Source organism: Rhipicephalus microplus, chromosome X, assembly GCF_043290135.1.
Source record: "Rhipicephalus microplus isolate Deutch F79 chromosome X, USDA_Rmic, whole genome shotgun sequence".
NCBI classification, from domain to species: Eukaryota; Metazoa; Arthropoda; class Arachnida; order Ixodida; family Ixodidae; genus Rhipicephalus; species Rhipicephalus microplus.
Genome location: NC_134710.1, coordinates 352,121,374 through 352,147,124, shown reverse-complemented (window position 1 = coordinate 352,147,124; position 25,751 = coordinate 352,121,374). Strand labels below are relative to the sequence as shown.

The 25,751-nt window shown below is 45.7% G+C and overlaps 2 protein-coding genes across 2 annotated transcripts in view; one reads left to right on the top strand and one right to left on the bottom strand.

Annotated features, from left to right (window-relative positions):
* LOC119161148 (piwi-like protein 1) overlaps nucleotides 1-25,751 on the bottom strand; it is a 292,627-nt gene that overhangs the window by 66,435 nt on the left and 200,441 nt on the right. The window contains exons 13-14 of the mRNA XM_037413500.2: nucleotides 22,690-22,803; nucleotides 19,351-19,539 (exon numbers count right to left, since the gene is read on the bottom strand). Of these exons, the coding sequence (XP_037269397.1) occupies nucleotides 19,351-19,539; nucleotides 22,690-22,803 (303 nt within the window). The remainder of the gene's footprint in view (nucleotides 1-19,350; nucleotides 19,540-22,689; nucleotides 22,804-25,751) is intronic.
* On the top strand, nucleotides 15,203-19,249 carry LOC142777011 (uncharacterized). The gene is made up of 3 exons (XM_075881320.1): nucleotides 15,203-15,481; nucleotides 15,569-15,945; nucleotides 19,185-19,249. The coding sequence occupies exons 1-3, from the start codon at nucleotides 15,294-15,296 to the stop codon at nucleotides 19,247-19,249; spliced, it is 630 nt and encodes a 209-aa protein (XP_075737435.1). The 5' UTR covers nucleotides 15,203-15,293.

The window sequence follows — 25,751 nt, the reverse complement described above, 5'->3', positions numbered from 1 at the left end:
CACTTCCGCCATTGATGGATTTTGCTTGTTTTAGTTTCAATTAACCGATGTAAGCTAAAAAAATATCCTAATTACCCGAGACTTTTTATCATTAAATATATAGGGGACCAACTAAATGTGCCTAGATAGCTTCGTTTACGCGGTTATTCCGTTTAAGGGAAGATGCTACTCGACACTTTTTTTTTATATTCACCCTAGAGCAATGAAACTTGAGCTGTTTATGGAACTTTTTATGCTGAATTGTTTATGGAACTTTTTATGCTGAATTCAAATATACAATTAGTTTTCTAGCAACTTGCATACTTTTGCCTCTGCAACATGACAAGGCGAAAACGTTCATTCTTTTGCCTCACCCTCTTTTCATCCCTAAACTTCCGTAATTTTTTTACCATTCATAGTGCATAATATTTCAAATGAAATATAGAATGCAAATAACTAATTAGAAAGCACATACAAAATTTGTAATAGGTGTGAAATATAATAGACGTAAAATGTCCATATTTCACCTATCCTATTGAAGGTTTACGTACCAGTTTATATTATACAATAAAATATTGAAAGCTAAACTAGATAATTGTATTTGTCATACTATGGAAAAAATTTGGGCAAAATTTCATGCAGATCCGAGTACTAGAAGTGCACGAAAAAGGAGGGGCAAATTAAAAATAATGGCAAAATTTTTGTTTCGAGAAAAACGAGTTTTAAAGTTATTTTATTTATGAAAGACATCATTAAATCTGATGAAATTCACACACACAAAAAAAAACAATCCTTGTGGTGGCCACTGCCACTAAAATATGCCAGCACCACGAGTTTGTCCCTCTCGGCTTTTTCGAGCAGACTTCTCAAGAGACATTTCGCTCACAGACAGGGCCATGAAACGCTTGCCAAACTTCCGCTCCATTTGACAGAGCCTTGCGCCAACTGCAAGCTAGGAAGAAGTTCGACAGGACTGCGAAATCTAAACTAAGTCCAGTGTCATGCCATTTTGCAGCCATGTTTGTGCCACATGCCGTCGTACATATTGGCAATGTCGTACCCCCTAAGTTCCCTCACTGCGAGCTCCTTCGCTCTCGTGAGATTGGCACTGACGTCATCCATTGCCACATCACGAACTTTCCAGCTGATGGGTGTGAATGACTTTTGAAGCAATGGCTTTCGCAAGCCAATCACTGCCGCAAATCGGACCAGCTGCTCCTAGCCTATTCCTACAGAGCGTGCTGCACCAGGGCTTTCACGTGCGAGCAACGGCTTTTTTCATTCATGACAAAGATAAATACACGAGAAAAGCATTGATCAGCTGCGTTGCTCGACAAGACATGGACCCCGCAAATAGGCTTCACAGCACATACCAGCGCTGCGGCCGATGGCATTCCCCGATCCTTACCATGTGATAAGCCAGCCGCAGCGCTCGAAAAACTCGCAGAAGCGAGGTTTTTTATTATTTCTTGCGCGAGGGTAACTGTTGTTATTTGAAGAGTGAGGCTCGCCTCTTCAACTCATGCGATCAACAATGGACTGATTCTCTGATACTTGACGACACGCGGCGAACTCCACTCTGACGACCAGTCACGCAATTCACGTCAGACGGAGGGAACCCACAACATCGGCGCGTTTAGCGATAAGACTGCGCTTCCGTTCCATCGTTGCAAAGATTGCTATCTCTCGTTGCTTCACTTCTGCTTTTTTACTTGCCATCCTGCAACTGTTGAAGCTCCTAAACACTGCCGCTTTCGGCGACGTTGTCGATAATCGACAAGCTCGTACATGAGTTAGGACTACACCGGTGACTCTGCGACAGTCGTCGACCGCCTCGAGTTTGCTATCCTCTCTGTCCTGAGTGATAGCAGGGCTCTTTCTGAAGTTCACAGCAAACGAACGATCGCCACACCCGATTCACAAATTAGTGCAGCGAGGAACTTCTTTACTCCGGCAAGCAGTTGACAGCACCATGACAAAATGGCGCATGTCCGTGCACGCCATGATGAAAAAGCAGACCCTGGAAACACCACTTGGCCAATCGGGTGCCTAGGTTTTATCACTTGCCCCAAGCAGCCAATAGAATCACGCGGTGGTGCTTCTCAATGGCAAGTTTTTTGCTGAAAAACTAATGAGCAAGGCAAGCCACTGGGGGCGGGAAATTGAAGATGAATGACCCTTCCAAACGAGACCAAGATGACCACGATAGCTCATGAGTAACGGCAACGGTTCGGCGTGGAAAAAGCGTAACTTTAGCGTCTACAGTCGCCGACCGATTTTCCGGACTCTAAAAATTCGGACTTGTTGGATATTCCGGACTTCATAAATGCACCGTCAGGGATCCCATAGAGCTAATGCATTGTTTCGACCGATTTTTCGGGCGAATTTGCCCCTGAAAGTTCGATTTTTCGGACTAAATCGCTCGTTTTGTGCCACGCCCCAAGTCATTGTGAACGCCGCCATGTTGGATTTTTCGTCGGCTTGGCTAAGCTAGGTCTTCAAATGCCTTTCCTGCCTCCGAGATTGGAATGCGCACGCCATATTTTAAGTTTCGGAGGCCGTGTTTGCTTTTTTAAAGACGCGGTGATGGATGCCGTTTTTTCGTCTTCGGTCAGCGCTATCGTCATCACATCGCACGGGGAGGAGGCGAAACACGGAGGAACCTTTTCCTTCCTCCGTGAGGCGAAAGAAGGATTCTTTTATTGTCGTTGCAGCTTTTTTCAGTCGCCATTCTGCACGTGTTGTGTCGCGTAGCGTCGAGACGTTGTGTGCTTCGCAGCGGCTATCTGCGGCATTGAATTTTGTGTTCTCGGTGCCATGGCTCCGCTATCTGTGCCATCGCGGGAGCCAGGTGGTGTGAAGAAGCGTGGGAAGTATACGACCCTGACGATGGGGAAGAAAGCTGCCATAATCAAGCTAATAGAGAGTGGACGTTCGCAGCTAGATGTCGCTGGATGACGGTCGACGCCGGATGGCGGTCGTCGTTGTCGTCGGATGACAACGACGACCGCCCGCAGCCGTCGGAGATCGCCAACGCGGTGACAATTTTGTCGAGCGTTTACGGCGACGATGTCACCTTGGCGCAAATACGGGCAAACCAAATTGCCTCCAAGCGTAGTTTGAGGCAAGGCAGCATCAAGGACTTTTTTAAACTGCCTGATGCAATAAACTTCAGATTTTTCGCAAAAACGAATTTTTCGGACTGTTCGATTTTTCGTACTTTTTTTCGGTCCCCGCCAGGTCCGAAAAATCGGTCGGCGACTGTATTTGTGCTTAAATTCATCTCACAGGGGTGTTATAAATTGATTTTGTGCCAGAAATAATGACGCAAAAGCTTGAAACTTCTCAGATAAATGCAAAAATAGTTGTAGATTCCGAAAATGTCACCTTCAAAAGGTAGGTTTATTCGCGATTTTCGGCCTTTTAAGACCCGTGTCTCCCTTTAAGACTCCGACTCCCTTCAGACACCTTTTCTTTATTAAAGATGATAGTCTTTCTTGGGGACCTTCGACGAATAAATTTTGGTCTGTCTGTCTGTACATTTGTCTGTTTGTCCGCCCTAAGATATCTCAAACGGCACTGAACGGCCAACCTCATACGCAGCGCCCACCAATATTGCTCAAGATTTAGCTTTCATAGTTGTGCAATTGTCAATTAAAAAAAGCAAATATTGCGCATATCTGAGGTGCCATAACAACATGTCTATGTTTTGTATGTCTGCCTTTATAGTAGAAGAGGACATACACAAAACACTAAGGCCTGTAGCAATTAACGCGCTGCGCTGAAAGTGCAACGCGATGCTCAGGAAGGTGTTTCCAACGCTTTGCTACGACGGCACGGTGGTGGCGCCTGCCCGTCGCTTTCCATTCTACACCTTATCACCTCCATGACTGGCGTGCATCTTTCTCTGCGGTCGCGCATGCCTGCGTTTTCTGCCAGATAACTGCCAGATGGCGCTCGTGTTTAACGTGCCTAGGTGCGCTTGTTCGCCTCTGTTACACGCTCGAGGCACTCTAACGCAGCGTCTTCAGAATACCATTCACCGATTTTCTTGTGCAAAACATCAAATAAATGTTTTGTTCACTCTCTCCAGGCGCAAGATTATCGTCTTTCGACGACATTTAGAGTGTAACAAGTGGATTCGGGTCAATTTTTTTCTTCAGTGATCTTGATGAAACTGCACAGGCTTGTTCAGTTTTTTCCGATTTCAAATATGCAATTACTTTTCCTGTAACTCATCTCATTCCCAAGATAATGCAAGTTCAAGCCCCATTGTTTAAGGCCTCATTAGAAACAAATGTGCCTAATTAAAAGCAACATTTAAGATATGGTAACATAGAATAATGATTAAAGCTTAAAATAATTGAAGTAGTGTACTTTATTTGGCTTTTTTTGTTATTTCATGGCAGATTGATTTTTACACTCTGAAAAAGCAGTTGGCATGCTATTACAAATGTGATAAATAATTAATTAAAAAGTCTTGTTTTCTAAATTTCATTTCCATACTTGTAATCTACACACATACAGGTTTCTATTGCAAAAAGAATTATTGTTCTAGCTGCCATAGCTTCGGAGATATTGAGGCCTCAAGATTGAACAGAGTCATAAATTCACATTTTGAGAAAAATGGCAAACACAGATAACACACACTTTATACAAAAACAACAATAATAAAATGCATATTTCACAAAGTAGATACTAATATCCACATAGAACATAGTCTGACTGGTGCTTAGCACTGCGGTGGCGCTTCTTTCATGCTTGCTGGAGCTTTTCACTCGAGCCACGCTTGTGGTTTGAGTTAGACACTCGCCACCTGTCTGTCCTCGGTCATTCGTCTGATGCTTGGGAGGCTGGAGTTGAGATTGAGTTCATCGAGGATGCCTGTTGACGAACTCAAGTTGCCGCCGTTGAATTTCATTACTGCCTACACAACTGCAGCTTCAACCGCAAAGAGTGAAGCATGGCGCTGCTTAGGTGCCAAAGCCCAGATCATAGAATCAAGGCTTTCATTGCTATTCTGGATTTTACTTCTTTGGCACCTTTCTAGAAGCCCTTTATCAGACAGGCGCTCATATACTGGCAGAAGAGCTTTGCACACATGTTGAGGCAAATTGTAATGGTGCCTGGGAGCTGGCTCCCCTTTGGCAGCAGCTGCGTTCTGCCTGCACCAAGAGTCTGGGTCTGTGGGACATAGGCTGTGATTCGACTCACTATCATTAGAAGTGACGTCATCGCAAGTCGCCATCACAGCTCTGTGCATGGCGTCAACATCTCCTTTGTAAGATTTACCGTAATTACTCGAATCTAACGCGCACATTTTTTCCGCTTAAGCGAGTTCATAAATCGCATACGCATTAGAATCGAGTACGAAAAAAATTAATACGATCATTCTATTGCCATCGGCATTTCCGAAATGGCCGCCCCCTATGTGCGTCGGCATGGCGCGTCGGCCATTTCTGCCTATGTGTTTCCCATGTGTGGCAGTTCGTACATGTGCCGAGGAGTTCGTCATCTGGTAGTGCATTAACATCGACGGCATGGAAGGGCCGACTCAAAAAACTTGACGACAGCACCACGATGCCGCTTTTAAAAGAAAGTCATCGCGTGTGCCGAAACGGACGGAAATCGGGCCGCATCGCGGTCGTTCGGAATTCCCGAAACGTGCGTGCGGGACTGGCGGAAACAAAAGCAGAAGACTGTCGCCAGCAAAGGTTCACGCAAAGGCTTCATTGGACCACAGCAGGGTCGGTTTCCGCAAACTGAAGAGCTGCTCGGCGAGTATGTGATTGAGCAGTGAGCGGCACAGCGGCCCGTGACGACAGAACTGCTCCAAGTGCAGGCTATGCAGTTAACCTTAGAAAAAGGGCTAATGCGAAGCCAGTTTAAAGCGAGCAGGTGCAGGCTAACTAACTTTATGAAGAGGAAAGGCTTTTCTCTCCGAAGACGAACGGACATATGCGAAATGTTTCCGAAGAAGTACGATGAAAAGCTTCACAGTTTTTAGAGGTTTGGCCTAAACTTGCGGCACAACAACGGCTACTTGCTTGGGCAAATTGGGAATGCCGATCAGACGCCCCTTTACTTCGACATGCCTGGCATCACAACCGTCGAGAAGAAGGGGGCGAAGCAAGTTCGCGTGCTGACATCGGGCCACGGTAAAACTAAAGTGACGGCAATGCTCCGTTGCACGTCAGATAGGCACAAGCTTTCCCCGTACCTCATATTTCAACGAAAGACGCTCTCGAAAGGAGTCGTTTTCCCGAGTGGTGTGATCGTGCGGGCCAACGAGAAAAATAGATGCGCGTTGCAATCGATGTCTTACTTTTTTTTTCGTCGTGAAAACCGGGTGCGCGTTACAATCGAGGGCGCGGTAGAATCGAGTAAATACGGTAAGCGCCCAGCCGTAATAAGAACTCAACTATGTGATAAGGTCCCCGGTGAGCTTTCCCCTTCCTCCAAGGGTTTCACAGGCACCTCCTTTTTGTCTTACTACTCAATTGGGTAGGGCAGCGCCCATACCCTTTTGGACGCGATTGACCCAGTCCTCTTTTTGTACTTTTATGAAGCTATAGACATCCGCTTCTTGTAAAGCTGGAAAGGTGCGGCTCTCACCATCTGACAAAATTGTCGCGTACTTCAGCCCCCTTTTTTTTTTTAGGACCTCTCAAAGAGGAGCACAGCTGCCTAAACTTCCGTTTCGCCAGCTTTTTTTGTACTACTTTTTTGGGCACTCGTGGCTGTCCTTCAAAGCCTGAAATGCCGGGTCGTCTTCCTCGGGTCCACGCTCACACCCGGCAAAGTGGTTACTCTAAACCACATAGTCCAGCACTAGGCCAGTGAAGAGCTCGATCACTGCCCTCACGCATATGTGGGACGAGTGCCCGCGTGTCATCCACAAGCCGTCGTACGAGACTGCAATACTGTCGGCATAGTCAATATGCAGCTCCTTATACAGCTCGCGAACTGCACTCGCGCACTCGCCCATCATTTTTTTAGCCGCGCGATTAACTGCAGGTGTGAATTTTTCGCTTCACATATCCCTGCCACGTTTTCTTGTGAAGCCTGCGATGAGATATATTCATGGTCGAAAATATATCATTCATAACCGCTGGACGGTTCCCAGTAGCCTGCATGGCTCGAGCAACAAGAATGTTGACGGTGAACGAATTCACTTTCTGTGCGTCATCTATTCCCAAAGAGCTCCACGCTTGCGCGATGTCGCCACAGTTCACGCGACGCGCGGCAAAGCCGTATTCTTCACGGCAAAGCTGTATAGCCTGTCCTGCCTGTGAATACCGACGCTTCCATGACAAATTTTACATCTCATGGCATCAAGCACTTGACCGATGCGTCGTTCCTCAAAAACTCAAATTTTCTCTTCGACGCGGCCGTCGATGCCAGTTCCTGCAGCATTGAATCGGCCTTTGTACACCTTACCTGCAGCTCCGATTCCGTTAGCAAGGTTGTGTCACGGTGGACGCAGCCGCTGCTATGCGAAGCGTTGGTGGCCGGCGGACCACTAGGCCTAACTCCCCGTCGACTGTCTCGGGCGCCTCAGCGATTCTTTCGCTGCCTGCGGACGATATGACGGTCGTGAAGTCTCTATGTGCGCAATGTCCATCTGCACATTCCGATGATCGATGTGCCGGCAATGCGTCAGGTTTGGGAACATAGCAGGCTGGCAAGGCCGTCAAGCTTGCGTCGGCGTGTGACCCGTCCCATTCTTCGTTGACGTTACTCATCAAGAGATGTGCCTTGAAGTTGTTCGCCTGAGCCTTTTCCTTTTTTTGCCGAACTTATGACGGGTATGAAGCTTTCGCGATGATCCCGGCATTGCAACAACTTCGATCGCGAACATGCTAGTCAAAGCACAAGCGGCGTGGCAGCACAACACGTTTGCGCGTTGTTGAAGCGCCGAGCAGACGATGCGAGCCCAATCAGCCAATAAAATCTCCACCTCTCAACAACGAATAGCGTCACGTACATTGTTTTTTTTTCAGTTGCTTTTTTTTCTGGCAACCAATGAGCGCAGCAAGATTGTTTGAGCGGGAATCAAAAGATGGAAAAACGCGCTTTCAAACGAGACCAAGATCGTGGCTATGGCATTCGACAAACAGTAGCTCTGCGTCGCGAAAAAAGTTGAGTTTTTTCGTCAGATTCTGCACAAACTGAGCTCGCGAGTCCTCTTTGTAATGATATAACAATAAAATTATTGCTTTCTGGAGTCTGAAAATTGGCAGGCAGGTGTAAAAATGCTTGTAGAATTCAAAAATGCCATTGCAAAAAAAATTTTTTTTTTTTTTTTCACAAGTTTTTCGTCCCCAAGACCCGTCCGCCCCCTTAAGCTGCTTGTCATTCAGGCAAAGTTACTGCAAGCTGAAAATAAGAAAATATCCAAACCCCAAAGAAAAGCTTGCAGACTTTCATTCGCAACTTGGCGCATATTGGCTTCGTCAAGGTAGCGAGCGGTATGCAATAGAGGCATACCCAAAAGTGGTAGCAAAGCTAGTAAAACAGTCTTTCTACTAGCAGGTGAACGACCAGAAGAATAAATTTTCCATTTTTCAAAGGAAAATTGCTTGTCTCTCCCTTTTCATCTTTTTCTAATCATGAAAATAGGGTTGTGCTGCAGTTTTAGTGTTAAAATGTGGCAGCAATTTATTCATGTGCATATTTATGATGAACTCATGAAGTTGAATACTCATTAGATTAGTGTAAATAATCTACTTGAAATCATGATTTTTATGAAGCTTAGCCAAATAAATGTTTTTCTTGTTCCTTTCCTCCTCACTGTAAGCATACTCCATTCTGCGTTTTCAAGCAACATATTCGGATGCACTTGGCATGTTAGTATTTCGTTTTTGAGGGCACTTCTGATAAGACGAACTCCTGATTAAACAAACAAATGATGGTGGTCCCTTTGAGTTCGTCTTAAAGGGGCCCTGCAACACTTTTTGAGCATGGTCAGATAATGCTAATTATCGGTAGTAGAGGCTCCCAACAAGGCGCGATCTAAATATTATAGCGCAGCTTGCGGCCTGGAATTCACAATAAATTATCAAAGTCAGCTAAAAATTGCTTTCTCTTCTCTGGACAAATGACCGAAGATGCTAAAAAATCCCACATAGCAAACTCATCTATCAGTCGTTGGCTGATTTGAACATGGCGTGCTCAGTCGTTACAGAGATCGCCGCGGGAGGCCGCGACTTGTCCACGTGTGCACGAGCGATCACACTGAAAAAGCCAAACATTCAAAGAAAAAAAAAAGTGCTATGGTCACGAGGCACGTGTGATGTTTTTCTTTGGCCATGCCGTCCCTCCCTCCTTAGCTTCCAGTGCTTTCGTCGGGATGAGAGACGAGAGAATGCGTTGGCAGCGTGCGACAAATAATTGCAACTTCCCTCGTACAAAACAGATTCTTAAATTTTTGCGGCATTGAATTTGTGAGGCAATAAGCTCTTCCAGTGAATTCATTCCATGGTTACTTGAAAAAAGTATTTCAGGGCTTGATGATGAGTAGTTTTTAGTGGCGCAAGGGCCAATTGATGGCCAAAGAGCGCCATTTCAATTAACTACAGATATGAACAATGATATGGTGCGTGGCTGTAAAGGGGCCTTAAAATTCCTCGCTCCAACGCGGGTTAAAACATGAAAGTAATAAAATCATGACAGTGGCATGACATATGTGTAGTGATAGCGGATGGCAAAATGTCATGATAATAAAACCATAATGAAGATGTAGTCACCGCAGCCACGACCACTCTACAGGGGTCGTGCAACGGATGACCTAGAAATATCGGGTGAAAGCTTTGCACATCTTTTAAAAACATAAAAAGTGTTTGTAGTTTAAAAAGCGGATCCCTACCGATGAGCATCCCAGGGTGTAGAGGGAGCTGCTGTCGGTAGGGCAGTAAAAAGTGCTTTTTCCTTAGAGCATCCAGCTCATTGCACTGGACGAGAATGTGGAGAACCGTAAGGGGCTCTCCACATCTCTCACAATATGGTGAATCACCGGTAGACAGGAGAAATGAATGTGTAGAATGTGTATGTCCTGTTCTAAGCCTTGTTAGTATTACTTCTGCGTGTCGTGATTTTGATAGTGGCGGCCAATAACCTAGTTGCGGCTTAATAGCATGGAGTTTATTATCTGTGTGTTTATCCCACATGCTCTGCCAATACCCCCTGAGCTTTCGTTTTATAAAAGGTTTTAAGTCAAGTGCAGAGACTGGTGTTGATGCATTGGCAGTAGTAACATTGGCGCAAGCAGCCAGATTGTCGGCCAAAACATTCCCTTGAATTTCACGGTGCCCTGGAACCCAGAAGACAACGACATGCTGTTTTGATGTGTAGAGTGTGCACAGAAGTGAGTAGAGTGACACCAGCACGGGGTTCTTGTGTTTTTTAGGAGTTTTCAAGGCTTTGACCACGCTTAGGGAATCTGTGTATATTACCGCCTTTTGTAATTTTATCTGTTTAATGTGTTTTACGACCGCCAGTATTGCATAAGCTTCTCCTATGAAAATGCTTGCATTAGGATGAAGAACGCCGGCCTCGGAAAAGGATTGGCCTACCGCTGCATATGACACAGAAGTGTTTGACTCTGACGCATCGGTAAAGAACTCAGGGCATGTGTATTTATGTTGTAGTTCTAAAAAGTATGTATGTATGTGTGCAAGTGGTGCGTGCTTTGTGACATCAACAAAAGAAACATCAAAGTCTATAAGCTGCCACTGCCACGGTGGCAGATATATTGCAGGAGCCATCAAACTGGGTTCAAGAAGAGGCACACCTGTTTCTTCGGCCAGGCTCCTTACACGCAGCGCGTAGGGCTGCCTAAATGAAGGACGGTTCTCGAACAAGCCAGAACAAGACAAATCATTAATTGTGAAATGGGAAGGATGTTTCTTGTCTGCCTTCACCTTCAAAAAGTACAAAAAGGACAGGGAACATCTTTGTAGGTGGAGCGACCATTCATTCGAATCCACGTACAGGCTCTCCACAGGGCTGGTGCGGAAAGCACCCGTAGAGAGGCGAATGCCTAGATGGTGGACAGGGTTGAGAATTTTCAAGGCTGATGGTGTTGCCGACTGATAGATTACAGCACCGTAATCTAGGCGTGTGCGTACGAGGCTTTTATATAAGTTAAACATTTCCTGTCACTACCCCATGTAGTGTGTGACAACACTTTCAAAATGTTCATTGTTTTTAAGCACCTGTCCCTTAAATACCTGATGTGTGGGATGAAGGTTAGCTTAGTGTCTAATATGAGACCAAGAAACTTGTGCTCGGTCTTCACTGACAGAGGTTGACCATGCAGGTCAATGTCGGGGTCAGGATGGAGGCCCCTCTTTCGGCTGAACAAGACACAAGTGCTCTTTTGCGCGTTGAGTATAAAACCATTCTCGTTTGCCCATTGAGATACCTTGTTCAACCGTAGTTGAACTTGACGTTGGCACATTGAGATGTTGCACGATTTGTAACCAATCTGCACATCATCGACATATATGCAGTAAAAAATGTTTTGTGGGAGAGACAGGTGCAAGGAATTCATTTTAACCATGAAAAGTGTACAGCTCAATACACCTCCTTGTGGCACTCCTGTTTCTTGGACAAATACTCGAGATAAGACAGTGCCAACTTGGACACGGAATGTACGGTTGGACAGGTAGCTTTCGATAACTGTCAGCATTCTACCCCGCACACCTAAATGTGACAGGTCTCGCAATATGCCGAAGCGCCATGCAGTGTCATATGCCTTTTCCATATCGAGAAACACAAAAAGAAAAAATTGCTTATGAACAAAAGCGTCGCGAATTTGTGCTTCGATACAGACAAGGTGGTCAGTGGTGGACCGAGCCTCTCGAAACCCACAATGGTATGGGTCAAGTAGGCCACCAATTTCAAGGAAGTGCATCAGGCGCCTGTTAATCATTTTTTCAAAGACTTTGCAAATACACCTGGTTAATGCTATTGGCCTGTAGCTGGAAACTGAGGCCGGGTCCTTGCCTTGTTTTAGGATTGGGATAATGATAGCTTCCTTCCAGGCTGAGGGTAGCTCGCCAGAAGACCATATCGCATTATACAGAGAGAGGAGAGCTTTCTGGGTTTCAGTGGGCAGGTGTTTTAACATTTCATATGCCACACGGTCCGGACCTGGGGCAGATTTATTGCAGCAGGCAAGTGAGGCCTGCAGTTCAGCCAAACAGAAAGGTTCGTTGTATGCCTCATGTGTTCTGGGCTTGCGCTCTAATCTCTGTTTTTCTATTGCGGTTTTGTATCGTCGGAACGCTTCACTATAGTGTGTTGAGCTGGAGACCTGTTCAAGTGCGCTCCGAGAGTGTTTGCCTGGTCTTCCTAACTCTCCCCTTGTGTGTTCACTAGAGGAAGCGAATGTGCTCCTCGTCCTGCCACCTTACCAACCATGCTCCAGACTCTTGACTCATCTGTGTATGAGTTAATGCCCGATACAAATTTGTGCCAACTTTCTCTTCTCGCCTGTCGGCGCGTCCTCCTTGCTTGTGACTTGACGTTCTTAAAGTTTACAAGATTCTCGGCTGTGGGCGAGTCTCTAAGCAACCTCCATGCCTTATTTTGTTTTTTCCGAGCATCACGGCACTCATTATTCCACCATGGTACTCGTCGTTTGCTTGATGGTCCACATGTTTGGGGAATACATTTTGTTGCTGCATCAACCAAGAAAGCTGTAAAGTAGCATACAGCATCCTCTATGCTCAATGCCACCATGTCAGTCCAAGATAATAAAGTCATTTTTTGAAACTTTTCCCAATCAGCTTTGTCGGTGAGCCATTTGGGAACTTGTGCAGGACATGTATTTGTTATTGATGTGCTGATAACGATAGGAAAATGGTCACTACCATATGGATCATTCATGACTTCCCATTTAAGTAGAGGCAGGAGTGATGGGGATATTATGCTGAGGTCAATTGCTGAGTACGTATTGTTAGCGATGTTGTAATATGTTGGCTCTTTCCGATTCAGTAGGCACGCACCGGAAGAAAAAAGGAACTGTTCAATCAGGCGGCCTCGAGCATCGCAGCGAGAGTCACCCCATAGATTGCAATGTGCATTGAAATCTCCAAGGAGGATATAAGGTTCTGGAAGTTGATCTATTAGGGACTGGAATTCACGTTTTTCAAGATGGTAGTGTGGAGGTATGTAGGCAAAGCAGATGGTCACGAGTTTGTTCAGGAGGACTACACGAATAGCCACTGCTTCAAGAGATGTTCCGAGTGGTAGATGAGTACATGCAATCCCTTGATTTACTATAATGGCCACACCACCAGATGATGTGACAGCTTCATTCCTGTCCTTTCGAGAAATGATATACTGGCGTAGAAAATTAGTGATCTTGGGTTTTAGGTGTGTTTCTTATACACACAGCACTTTTGGTGACTGTTTATGTAAAAGTTCTTGAATATCGTCAAGGTTTCTCAGTAGTCCTCTGACGTTCCAGTGTAAAATTTGTGTCTCCATTTTTAATGTAGTTAAGTGCTGTGTGTACAGAAACGTTGCCTTAAGTTACAAGGCCTGTTGGGGCCCTGTAATACGGGTTTTCTCTTTTTTGCTTTGCTCCAAAGAGCTGCGTCTTTCCTTCGGCGTGTGGGGCGCCGGAGGAGTATGGTTTGTGTCCATCACCTCTTCTGAGGTGGTGGATGGTGCCTGCTTGGCAGGCACGTTCATGGCAGTTTCGGACCTGACTGCACTTGCAGTGGTCCGGGGTCCAGCAGACTCTGTAGTCTGCTGGCCCTTTTGAACAGGAGGCGGAGCAGCACAGACTGCTCCAGCCGGAGGCGCTTCTGGCACAACCGCAGTCACACTTGGTGTGAGTCTCGCGGGTGCCGAAAGACGTGGCACGGCGCCTCGACGCGCCACGTCGGCGAAGGAAGGTTCAGAATTATTGTGTGTACAAAAACGTTGACGTGCCTCTTGAAATGACAGGTTGAACTTTACCTTAAGTTCTAATATTTGTTTCTCTTTTTTCCATGCAGGGCATGATCGGGAGTAGGCAGCGTGATCTCCTTCATAGTTAGCGCAACAGGCTTCTGAAGTGCAGTTTTCGGATACATGTTCACAAGATGCGCACCTCGCACACCTAGCGCGCCCTCTGCACATTTGGGATCCGTGTCCGAAGCGCTGACACTTGAAACATCGGCGAGGATTCGGTATATAAGGTCTGACAGGAAGCTTGCAGTAACCAGTTTCAATAGAGTCAGGAAGGTTGCTTGTACCGAAGGTAACTATGATGTGCTTTGTTGGGATCTGTTTATTATCTCGCCTGATTATTATTCTCTGTACTTTCACTACATTTTGTTCTTGCCAGCCTTCGAGCAATTCACTTTCAGAAAGCTCGAGGAGGTCATCATCAGATATGACACCACGCACTGTGTTCATCGACCTATGTGGGCCCACTGATATTGGGATGTTATCAAATGAAACGAGTTTTGTGAGCTTGTCGTACTGAGTCTTGTCGCGAACTTCTAGAAGGAAATCACCATTCCCCATCTTAGTTACTTTATAGCCAGGGCCAATTGCATCTGTGGGCGTTTTCGAGACAATAAATGGTGAAATAGATCGAACTGTTTTCTTTTCATTTTGGCTGTGGATTACATGATACTTGGGGAAGGTCTGTTTAGGCTGTGCAGTAAAGAAGCTGTCATCGGTGCGCCACCTTTTCAGGCGGCGATCAGGGAGTGCAGGAAAAGGGTTTTCCATAAGAAGCATTTTAAATTCGGCAGCGATGGTGGCCACCCACCACCGAGCCCAACAAGGGGACGCTTCAAGGTTGAATAGTGAACACTTGGAGACGCCAGCCATGCATCGCCGCTATAACCGAATATAACTACCCAAGGTTGGGTAACTACACAGGGTTAACCCTCGCCGCCAGGAAATTCGGAAGTAAACGGAAAAGAGAAGATGACAGGACAGATAAAAAGTGAGAGATAAAGACGAAGATGTAGGAAGAGAGAGATAGGAAAAGGCGACTGCCGATTTCCCCTGGGTGGGTCAGCCCAGGGGTGCCATCTACGTGAAGCTGGGGCCAAAGGGGTGTGTTGCTTCTGCCGGGGGGCCTTAACTCTTTCCTTACCGCGCCTATTCAATTTCGGTCAATCTGATCGATGGGTTCAAGTTGAAATTCCCGCGCCCCAACGCGCCTTATGGACATGAGGCGCCATCTGAAATGAAGCTCAGGAAGCACACAACCCGTGTCAGTTTCCATTTTGGTTTCCGGAGACCCACTGATTATTTACCTTGCTTGGAAGATAAGCGAGCGTCCGGCGATAGCGGCAGCCATGGCGTCGGCGTCGCGCGCCGGGTCTGAAAGGAATTGTCGTATTTCTCATGATTCTAGTGTTGTTACAGTAGATTTTTCGGATGAAAGTGGTAGCAGTGGCCCTGAAGAAGATTCCCTATCATCGGAGTTTAGCACCGACAGCGATGAGGCCCTCAACACACTGGGAACGTCTTCGTCAGCTCGACGGTGAGTTTTTTTTACGGGATTTATTGCGTTGTTGAGCGCCTGCGAGGGGACCGAGCGTGTTGTCACAGTTATTATCTCTATCCGCAGGGTCTCTACGTCCTATGGGCGCGATTCAATGCCTCCCGCTGCACAGCGCGTGCAGTTTTGTCCAAGGCGGAAACCAGGAGTCGATCTGGGCATGGCGCGACGGAGCAGCACTAGTCGGTTTCTTCGAGCCCTGGATTTCTTCTTGCTGTTTTTCACAACGGAACTCGTCACAGCCATGTGCGAGAACACAAATAAATACGCCTGGGCGCACATTCTCGAGAAACCAACGTACTCGGAACGCGACGGATCGTGGAAAAATGTTTCCCCAGATGAAATAATGAAGTTCATCGGACTCCTCATCTACATGGGGATAGTGCAACTGCCTCACCTGCACCTCTATTGGAGCACAGCAGAGTTGTTTTCTGGGCTGATCCCACGTGGGGTTATGCCAAAAAAACGTTTTTTTCTCCTTCCTCGGTATACTGAGCGTGACGGAAACGTGTGGCGTTTACTTGTGCTTCATCGCGACCAGAGACTGCTTTGGTGAGTGGCACCGCCACCACAAGGGATAACATTTTTGTGTGGTCTCACAGTTGTCTACGTGTACTCTTGTAACCTCTGTGGTCTTTAGAAGTAACTACTACCTAACCAATGTATATTCAGAATTTGTATTGCCATCTTTTCGCTTGTTACACCCACTTTTTTTGGAAAAAAAAAAAAAAAACTTGTGTCCTTGAGAATTTTTTTGTTTGTTATTTTTTTTATTCTTACTGTGTAATAAAAGCTTGTTGTAAATTTATTGAAATAAATAGACCATTCATTCCTCTACATTTTCATGGGCTGCAGAACATTTAAAATATTTTTTATCTGCGGATAAAATTTTTTTTCTTGCACCCTCAGAAAATTGACCCGTAATCATGAGTGCTAACTTTTTTTTTCCTGTGCTAACAATTTTTTATGTGTACTGTTGAAACTTTTAGGATAGCTAGCCATGTAAATATGCCACAAAACGCATATTTTAATTTTTTTTTACTGAGATATTTGTGCCCACCATGCTTACTTTTCCACATTTTTTTTTTTTTGCAGTAGTTGCGAGAAATTTGTTGTTTGAGATTTTTTTTCTGCTATTGTGTTGCAAACACATGTTTTGTATTTATATCATTAAAAAGCGCATTTATTTGTCTACATTTTGGTGTATTACAATCAACAAAAAAACATTGTTATATAACGATAAACTTTTTTTTTGCTGCACCAAATGAAAACGGGTCTTTTCCTGGCGGTAAGGAAAGAGTTAATTAAGGGGAGATGCGGGTCGAAAAACGAGAATTTTCAAAAAAATTATCGATTTTTTGTTTTCACCTGTTTTGTTAAGATTAGTACCTCTACTATTCTGAAAAAAAAAAAAATCTATGTCGAGAATCAACTGGAAATGCTTTAAAATTGCGTCTGAAGAGCACAAGGTGGCTGTCAAAAGGCCGAAAGTGTGTCATCTTCGAGCACCTTGCCGCTGATAATGCGCCGCTGCTTGCCATTGTCGACCGCATGAGGCGAAGAACCGAGCCTCACTCTTCACATAGCGACGGTTTCCCGCGCTGCTGCAACGCAAGAAATAATAAAGAGAAGCGCGCTTTTGCCGCCTTTTTCGAGCGCCGCGACTGGCTTTTAAATCACGTGGTATGGATCGGGAGCCGCCATTGGCCGCTGCGCGCCTGTGTGTGCTGTGAAGCCTACTTGCGGGATCCATGTCTCGTCGAGCAGCACAGCTGAACAACGCTTTTCTCGAGTGCTTATTCGTTATGGATGAAGAAAGCCGTAGGAAGCGCGGTCACCGGCCTGTGAAGTTTCACGCGGCGCACAAATTTCGAGGACGCCGGCGCAAATCAAAGCCGAACACTCAAACCACGAAAAGATCGTCTGCTGCCGCAAAACGTAGTGGCAATGACGCCGATGCGCCCGACGAGTTTGCCGCGGCATTCCAATATGTGAGTGCCTCCCAGAAAAAGATCGGACTCTTCGAAGACGAAGAAAAATCACAGGACGACGAGTCTTCGTTGATTGCTGATGTCACAGCACTGAACATGCTTGTGCGCGGTGCAATGTGTCCGACCTGTCGCCATTTGGGTTTACGTGTCGGGAACCGGCCGACAAGCGGAAAGGACTTGCGTCGTTCGTCGAACTCCACTGCCCAAACAGTGAGTGCCCCGAGACTATTCTTTCGGCGACATATACTTCGCGGCGAGTAGCTTCAGGCGGGGAGGCCAGCGTGAGCGTGGCGGGTGACGGACTGACCGCGAGGAGAACATACGACAGCGGGAGGGCCATACGACAGCGGGAACATACGACAGCGGGAGGGACATAAGAGCCGTGAGGGCCAAACCTATGGTGCTGGCGCATTTTAATGGCAGTGGCCACTACAAGGAGGATTTTTCTTTCTTGTGTACAAATTTCGTCGCATTCAATGACATCTTTGTGATAAATAAACATGCAATTTTGACTTTAAAACTTCTTTTTCTCAAAACACAAATTTTGCCATTTTTGTCAATGTGCCCCTCCTTTTTCGGGTACTTATGGTCTTCAGATCTGCATGAAATTTTTCCCAAATTTTTTCCAAAGTACGAGAAATGCAATTATCTTGTTTAAGTTTCAATATTATTTTATATAATAAAAAAAAGTTATGTAAACTTTTACTGGGGTAGGAGAAATATGAACTTCCCACGTTAAAATTTTTCACGTCTAGTACATATTTTGTATGGACTTCTAAATTAGTTGTTTGCATTCCACACTTCATTTGAAACATTATGAACTATCAATTGTAAAAAATTAATGAAGTTTAGGTATGAAAAGAGGGAGGGCAAAGGGCTTAAGTTTTTCACTTTGTCATGTTGCAAAACTAAAAGTATGCAACTTGCAAGACAACTCATTATATATTCGAAATCAGCATAAAAAGTTCTATAAGCACCTCAAGTTTCATTGCTCTCGAATGAATTTAAAAAAAAAAGTGTCTTCGACCCGCATCTCCCCTTAAAGGTCCAATCACCCAGCGTCAGCTCAACCCCAGGATCCCCTTTTCCCCGGACACGGCAAAGCCACGCACGGCTAGGCGTGGGAGGGAGTCAGAACTCCCCCGTTAGCTCGGGTCTATTTCAGGGCTTCTTTAAAGGGAGTCTACTGTAGTTTCATTAGCCGGTCCTATTGCTCTCAATGCAGTTGGCCACGGAGAAACCCCTTTAGTGCATGTAGAAGCCGCATTACTCCAAGGGGGAGTCACACAAAGTGAAAGACGAAGAACGTAACTGCGTCTAGGGTGACTCCTGACGCGAGCGTAGCCAGTATTGAGATGCTTTAGATGTGGCCTTTGAGGCTGTGAATCTCGGAGGCCATGCCTAACTACATCTTTGCCGAATAACTTCCCTTGACTAATCAGACTGTAGCACCACACCGCCCCATCTATACCTTACAACAGAGTCTGCATCGTCTAAGGGATATAAGGAGGGTTTGTGGCATTTTATGCAGCTCCATAGGTAGCTTATTCGATAGTCCACCACGCACTTGTCGCGGACCAAGAAGTTGTGCGTTCAATTGTGCGTTCAATAGGCTGTGGCGGTACTTTTTATTAGGTTTTGATTTATTATTTTCATCCGTTATCAATCATTTTACCAACCTCATATCCCTAAAGGATCTACGTCGATGAGCCGCAGCACAGAAGCCACACAACAGCTCATGGACCGGCACAACTCGTGAAACCAGCTCTGGAGCTCTACACAGTCATGCACACTGTAAAGCGCAGTGCACTACTGCACTAACTGTGGAGAATATGGTGTAGAAAGGTGCTGTCTACATACGTTTTCGTTGACCACATCTTTGATGGCACGCACATAGGAGTCAGTGCTGTCATTGAAAAGCTCTCGATACTGCGGTGGCCGAATGTTTATGCCCATAGGGGGGCACACCTTGGACATCATTTGTGTGAATCCTCGTGCACGCTCTCCATCCCGCTTTGTGAAGATAATGATCCAGTTCTCCAGATGCACCTATACAAAACCAAACATTTATGAGCACACAGCTAAGCATTTTCTTCAGGTTGCCTAGCAAATTGCATCACTGACCACTGTGGCGAAAATTCCCCGACTGATGCAATTAACACTTTAAAAAAAAGGATCGTATAAAACAAGAGCCAAAAACAAAATCTGCACTGTTTAACTTGAACGTAACAAAATTGACAAATTCCCCCCCACCCCCAAAAAAAAAAAAAAACTCGTTATAAAGAGGATTTAGTTACACGCAGGTTCAGTACCAAAAATTCGAAAATAAATGCACAAATTAAACAAAAGGAGAACAGAATGCAGAGCTAATCCAGAACACTTATTTAGCGGTAAACAAAAGTATTATTGCAATATCAATTATGTGGACACTCTCGACGGGTTTTTGCTGTCGCCGCCATATTCAGAAACAAGCCCAAATTTATAACATGCCCGCGCATCTTAACTTTCACGAGCGGGTAAAAGTAAAAGCATGCGAGCGCTGCTGAAGCAGATATCAAAGGAGTTGGCCCATCCCTATCGCCTAGGAACTGTGTAGGATACCATCTCCCAAGTGTTAGAACTGCTGTCGAATGCTGAAACAGAAAGTAAACGACTCGTCTTGAAAGTGCATGAAAAAATGCAGGGGGAGGGGGTGCACGAGTAGCAATAATGAACTTGGATTTTAAGAAGAGCAGCCGCGATCACTGGCGTGCTTGCTATCTCGGCGAGTAAATCAGTGCACTTTCAACGTGAAGAGACTGTGAGAAAAGAGAGCTCCCTGGAGCAGCCGTATTTGTTCACACCAGTGTTTTGTAGGAGTTCCGCAATATCGGATCCAAAAGAGTTGGCTGCCAGCCTTACTTTTTATAACATAATATTTTTGCTATCGTGTTCATTGCACTGCATTCAACGCGCCGTCGTGTTGCCAGAACAAATTGGCTAATAAGGAAAGCTACCAGCCTCCGAACAAAGAGTGCGGCACAAGACAGAAGTGCGTGACGAGTCGACCTCTGAAAATCCGTCGTCACCGTGGTCTCGGAGAGTTTCCATCAGCGCCTAATCTGACATCCCCTCGATTGTGACAACACGGTTGTCTGAAATTAAGGAAAGAAAAGTCACAGCTTCGCCACAAGGGCCAAGCAATGAATGCGATAGCAACAACTTCGAACGTAACGCTCAGAACGGCAAGCAGGTCGAAACGTGCAGTGCGCTGCTCACGCACAAAATGACGCACGAAAATAACATACGCAGGATGAGAGAGAGAACTAACAACATTTCCCGCTCGACACTTAACGCGCTGTTTATGCAAAAACGAGGCACGAAACGTAACCGCAGGTGCAGATATGAATGCGAACTAACAAGTGCCCCAGCTGTTACTTCGCCGTGTTTGAAAAGCGCACTCTTCGCAAACGGCGCCTGTCCATCAAGCGAAGTGATGTTTGCGCACCCGGCAACTAAACACAATTGTTCCAGTCAAAGTCGAAGCCGGGCGATTCTCTACGATTCTCCCTACCAAAGGATAAGCGCACGCACATACCATTCACGGGACAAAGTACACATGGAAGATAAGCACCCATCGGCCCATCGTGACAAACTCCACGGCGAGCGCGAGCGGCTTTTTTTTTTTTCTTGAGTTTTCATGTATATAGGCACGTATACATATACGGCGAATGACGGCGGCAATGGCGAAAAAACCGGCAGAGATTGTCCATATAATTGCTACTGCAATAAAAAAAGAGCAAAGCTGAACGTCATCGGGGGCCACACCATTCGCTCGCAGTGAAACTAAGCACGCACGCACGGAATCGAGAAACGAAGAGGGAACGACACGTACACAGACACCGCAGAAAACTTTTCAGTAAAGCGCCCTCCACATGCAGCGCGGCCCCGCATATGTGACCCTAACTAAAAGTGCGGCACTGCCAACGTGCAAAAGCATTTTTTGTTGTTGTTTTGAGTGGGGGAGGGGGGTGAAACTGCGGGTGCATGCGCATACGGCGGTGAGCACAGCGGCAACGCCAAGTCGTGGGGTGTAAGCCCTCCTCGCCTTCACCAGCGCAGCGCTCACTCTCGCGGGCCACGCCCTGCGTGCCGCCACTGCTTTGCGTTTTGCCATGTCGGCGGCAGGGGAGCTGCGGAAGATAGATGCTCATACCAAAATGCTAAAATGTGGAGCAAATTTCCTAGATTGTCCAAGGAGCAGTGGAAGCGTACTGGGCCCATAACCAAGATTGTCCAAGGAGAAAATTCGTTTATCAAGGTTGTCTCCCGCTGTTACTTTGTTAGATAGAGGTCACAAATACATGTGTTACTATTGAGCAACAGCGAGAAATAGAAAAACTTCCATTATACCGAGGCATACATTACATGGAGGTTCATTATAAGCAGGTTTAACTGTATACGCTTCTAGCCATAGCTGCATTTGAAGACTAGGAAATTCATACAGTCGAATCTCGATAATTCGAACTAGAAGGGGTTCGTAAATCTGTACGAATTAAAAGAAGTTCGAATCAATGAAAGCTAAGTAAACGAAGGACTCCCCATGCAGTGGCGCATGTGCATTGTAACACACAAGGGGGGAAGGTTTCAGAAGACTTGCTTTATTCACAAATTAAAAGGACATCAGATATTAATTGAAGTAATCGTTGATGTGCCTCTGGACATGTTTGCCTTGCAGCGAGTCAATCAATTTTGCATGCAGTTTGCAAAGCATGTCTACTTCGGCTTCAGCATTCTCCTGGCTAGAGAAGTTACGTGCGGCATGGTCCAGCGCCGACACTACCCAAAGACGACAACCACAACTACTACATCTCCACTCTTCCCCTCTGTGCCACAGCCTCAGCGTTGCCAGCACATGACGAGAAAGAAGAAGCGTACCTCCTTTCGGAAGTGCACTTGCTACCACATTTGTCACAAGATTTTGTGTCAACAACATTATAACCGATTCTTCATCTTGGGGGACCACACAATAAGAGGTATGCATATACATATACATGGGGTTTTATGGGAGGGTAAATGGGAGTCGAAAAAGACCACATTGTAGTGGGTTTTACAGGCACTATCGGCAATTACTTTATCAGTGGTCTGCACTACATTTTCTTGACAAGTTCACATAATGTAATCCACGCACAGGAATTACAACCTCAACTGTCTACTTACAGCTTTGATGACAGAGTCTTGCGATAGAAGGCGGCCCCAGTCTGCAGTGCCATTATGGTAGTGGGTCTTGGATTTCATCATTATTTTCTCTTCTGGCAAGATACGGCCTTCAAGCTACAAAAAATAGCAATAACAAATGAGTAACCAGAAACCAGATTTAAATATTCGTCAAAAGCACTTCAAGGATCACAGTCGAAAATCCCTCGAAACTTGATTGACTGCTTCAAGCCGGAAGGTATGGGGAACAAAAGGAAATTTCACTTGCTTGTAAACAGTAGCACCATAACACAAGACCCTGGCAAGTGGAGGCAACAATTTTTGTTAGGACATGCTGAAATTGCTCAAGACAAATTCCCTTGCTCACTGAAAATTGAGCTATACTTTCTAAATGGTCCGATAAAACTGTTTCCAGCATTATATTACCTATGGTATTTCACTAAAGCTATGTAAAGAACAAGAATATTTGTTCACTGTTAGTACAGTCAAACCACTTTAATAAATGAGGGAAGAGCAAATTGTGCTTCATGTCGAACACTTATGTCTCAGTATTATTCATGTGAAATGCACTTTCTATAGCAAATTGTATGTTGCTATGTTGGATAAACTATACAAACTAGGGTAAAGTAAAAGCAGCATCTCGCTTTGAAGGAAAATATTTCATAAAAAATTTCAAAATGCCCAACGCTAAAGCAAAGTTAGTTGGCAACCTTATATGGACAACATGCAGAATTTGCTTTCTGCATAAAAGCTGTTTAGCTGGATAATCTCGCTCTATAACATCAAGCTCTGTTTACTGCCAGTTCACTGCCAAGCTCTGTTTACTCTACACCTGGGTCAAAGTATCATTATCACAGTAAGTTGGATTATCACAAAACATACAATTTTGCGATATTCCACATGTATTATCACCCGCACTTGGCAAGATGCGACATGCCATTGTTTTCGGCACGATGGACTGGGTCAGCTGAAGGTGTGAAAGCAGCTGAACAAAATGATGAGTTAGTCATTTTGTTCACATTGCTCAAATGCACCTCAACAGATTATACCGTACAGTATACTCTCAGTAAACGAAAATCTGTTAAACAGAACTGCTACTTAAATGGAACAACTTCCTCAGATACGATTGGTTTCATACTCAAATGCTGTACCCCACTTCCCCTCTCAGTAAACGGAACTCCTGTTAAACGGCACACATATTCCCGGTTCCTTCAGGTTCCGTTTAATGAGAGTCTACTGTATATTGCAGATAAGAAGTCGGCCCCCAAATTGCGACCGTATCTAGGCAAAAAAAAAAAAAGTCAACTACAAACACAGCCTCATGCTGCGGCCATAGCACACCAGTACTTCAGAAACATGCACAGAAACATTTATTTGACCGTGTAACATCACTTACGACTCGTCGCTTTAGAAAAAGATGTTACTGTCACGGTCAAGTCATTGCCATCGTCTGAGCCACTGCTGCTGCTCGCCGTCGGAAGGGGTGCTGGTGGTACTGAGATTCCAGACGAGAAAAACGCCGCATGGACCATGTCGGTTGGCAGTCCATACACAGCATCATTAACCCATTGCACCACTTCACTGAAAGAGCTCGGTTCGAACTCAGTGAGTGGAATGCACATACTCTTTGAGACAGTACCTGCTTTTTCTTCAATATCATCGTTGAAAACACTCACGTTTTTGCTTCTCTAATCGTGAACCAAAACTCTAACCGCTTCCTCAACGGCTTGGTATCGTCCAGACTTCGGTCTCCGAAAGGAACGGCAAGTCCCAGCGCACACAAAGATCTTGGTCCTTTGTTTTCTCCATTCCCTCACGCACTTCTTCGACACATCGAACTTCCTCCTTGCTTCAACATTGCTTTCCTACTCCGCGTCGAGGATCATGTGCCGCTTGGAAGCAGTGCTGTACTGTTGCCGGTGTAGCGGTGGAATCTTGACAACGGTTGAGCAGCTTCGTAAATCGCACGCACCACTGTTCGTAAGCGAGGCGCAATGCAGAAATGGTGAGCAAGCGTGTGCGCAAAAAGACGTGAAGACACTTGTGAACGCATGTGACTGTGGTCATGTGGTTTAGTTCTTACAGAACTGTTTTCAGCCCACACGGCGCTGCCAGCTTTTTCGTGGAACACCCATGGTGCTTTGCAGAAAATTTAAATTTGTAATTGCTTAGTCACCAAACGCTCTCTCTAAGGGCACGCTGTCCACTAAAGCGAGAAATGCATGTCGCATCTTTCGTGAACGATAAACGTCATGTTTTTTTTTTGTTTTTTTTTTTGCGTGCGAGACATGCAAGTCAAAGTTTTTTTGCGACGGGTAAACGTATGTCGCATTGTTAGTGAGCTATAAGCACATGGTGCATTTGTTTACGAGCCAAATGCACTGTCGCTATTGTTGCCAACCTCGTCCGACAGACGCATCGATGCGGTGACACCAGGTGTTGCTCTCCGGTGGCACTACCATTGAAACTGTCATGCGGTCAGCGATGCATCATAAAAAAATGCTGTATCTCTGACGCACCATTTCCGACACCTCCTCTTCTAGCCACCATAGATAGGGAACCGAAGCTCAAGTTTACGGAGCGATGACAACACAGCGCCTGGGTCTGCCGGCGAGCTCCGTAACACTTGAGAAAAGACGCGGGAGAGGTCGCAGGCGAGTGAGCGTGTTTCGGCGAAACAGACGCGCGTGCAACACATGCGAAACGCGTTCTGCAGACGGTGCTGGTAACTTGGGCGCCGTGCCGTCGACTTGGCACGCTAAAACGAGACGCTCACTGTGCGAAGTTGCCTTTCCGCGATGGAAGAAGCGGCCCCACGAAAGGTCGCCGAGGTCTGAAGTATTGTATTGTGAGCTGCCACAACAATACAGAAAACACCAAGGGACGCTCTCCACGTGTCAAGCTTTATCAGTTTCCCATCTAGTCACAGCCGGCGAGCACAGCCGCGTTCATAAAAAATACAGCATGACACGAGAGCCGGAAAAAAAAGGCAAGCACTTCAACTTGACTCGCTACGGTTAAACTTAGCTTGCTGCTTTGCGGCGACGTCACCGGGTCATGCACAG